Genomic DNA, 1474 nt, shown 5'->3' on the forward strand with positions numbered 1-1474 from the left:
AACAAACCAAAAACAAAACATCACACATGAAATCTAAATAGTTATTTAAAAGAAGAAAAGATAATTTCAATTTTGTGGAAAGATTTGTTACGAGTCATTTATTGTTCCACATCATCAACAGACTGACTCAATCTTAAAACTTACAACGTGTACATTCTTACACGTGTAACTGGTTGCTTGCAATGTGTTTATGATTTTACTACTTCTACTCACTCTCTCTCTCTCTCCTTCTTGACTCAGACTAGAATAGCAATCATTTTCAATGATCAAGATCTAAGTAACCAGCCACCGTAGTAATACGTTTCAAAACGAATTCATATAATGTTATTATTGACGAATGTGCGTGATTGAAGATTGTGAAATGAAATAATCGATGTAGTGTGACATGTGGCATGAAAGAGGAGGTTGAAGCTTGAACGCAACTCTTTGCTTTTACAGTATCACTGTACACGTCCGCGGACTAACGTGTAAGGTTTATGGATCAATGGATTTTGGTACTGCCTGATGCAGATTGGAGACATTTGATTGGTCGAGACAGAATCCCTTGTCGTGGCCAGTTTCCCTGTATTAAACCTTTGATATTCACTTTAACTCTCTCTTTCTTTTGCATCCGACCGGGATCTTAGTAGCATCTCTATTCACAAGTAAGTAAGAAATGTATTACTTGCAAAGTTTGGCTTAGATTTCAATGCTTGTCTGTTTAGATTTATATCTATTTGTTCATAATAGAGAACTATATTACTGAGATGGGCAAAGTTTCTTCTATTGCAAAGGCACTTTAATAACAGTGTGCACAATTACCGTAATTAAAGTTATCAAACAAAATAATTACTCTTCATTTAGTCCTACAAAAATGATTTAGAGCCACAGATACTAAGTGTCGAAATTTACCATTATTTTGTAATTGGACAGTAATCATTGCTTGCTACCATTGAGAGCGAACGATTTTTATTGTAAAAGAAATTTCTGCCAGATCTATCATTGCTGTGTGAACATTTGGCTTTTAAAAGCCTCACAAGATAATTAGTAGGATGTGAATTATACAAATTTTCATTTACCAATCATCATCATTATCACCATCATCATCCTCATCATTGAGACCACCCATCACCACCACAACAACCACGATTCCACCATCCCCAGATCAAAGCCATGAACGTGTTGGTTGTAGCAATCCTGCTCACAGCAGGCTTGGGCATTAACGCCAAATCATCATCACCGTCATCATCTGTCCAATGGGAATCCCTCAAAGTCAATGAAACCGTCACTGCTGGTAAGTTGTATTTTAATAAATATGTTACTCACCGCCTAAAACAAGAATTATAACGGGAAACGCACGGTCAAAATTCTAAATAAGAATACTCGAGACATGTTAGATTTTTTGTTATACCAACGCTTATATCTGTCCTCTACAAATTCTAGTTTTTTTTTCTTTTTTTTGTGTGTGCATAACCACCCTCTGATGGCCGAGTGG

General features: G+C 36.0%; 1 protein-coding gene across 1 annotated transcript in view; it reads left to right on the forward strand.

Moving 5' to 3' along the window:
• The first annotated feature begins 233 nt into the window (after positions 1-233).
• The window catches only part of LOC144965173 (uncharacterized), a 7793-nt gene continuing 6552 nt past the window's right edge, over positions 234-1474 (forward strand). The window contains exons 1-2 of the mRNA XM_078900220.1: positions 234-644; positions 1144-1273. Coding sequence (XP_078756346.1) covers positions 1153-1273 — 121 coding nt within the window. The 5' untranslated portion in view covers positions 234-644; positions 1144-1152. The remainder of the gene's footprint in view (positions 645-1143; positions 1274-1474) is intronic.

Source organism: Berghia stephanieae, chromosome 2 (assembly GCF_034508935.2).
Source record: "Berghia stephanieae isolate SIO BIC M18660-M18661 chromosome 2, UCSD_Bste_1.3, whole genome shotgun sequence".
NCBI lineage: Eukaryota > Metazoa > Mollusca > Gastropoda > Nudibranchia > Aeolidiidae > Berghia > Berghia stephanieae.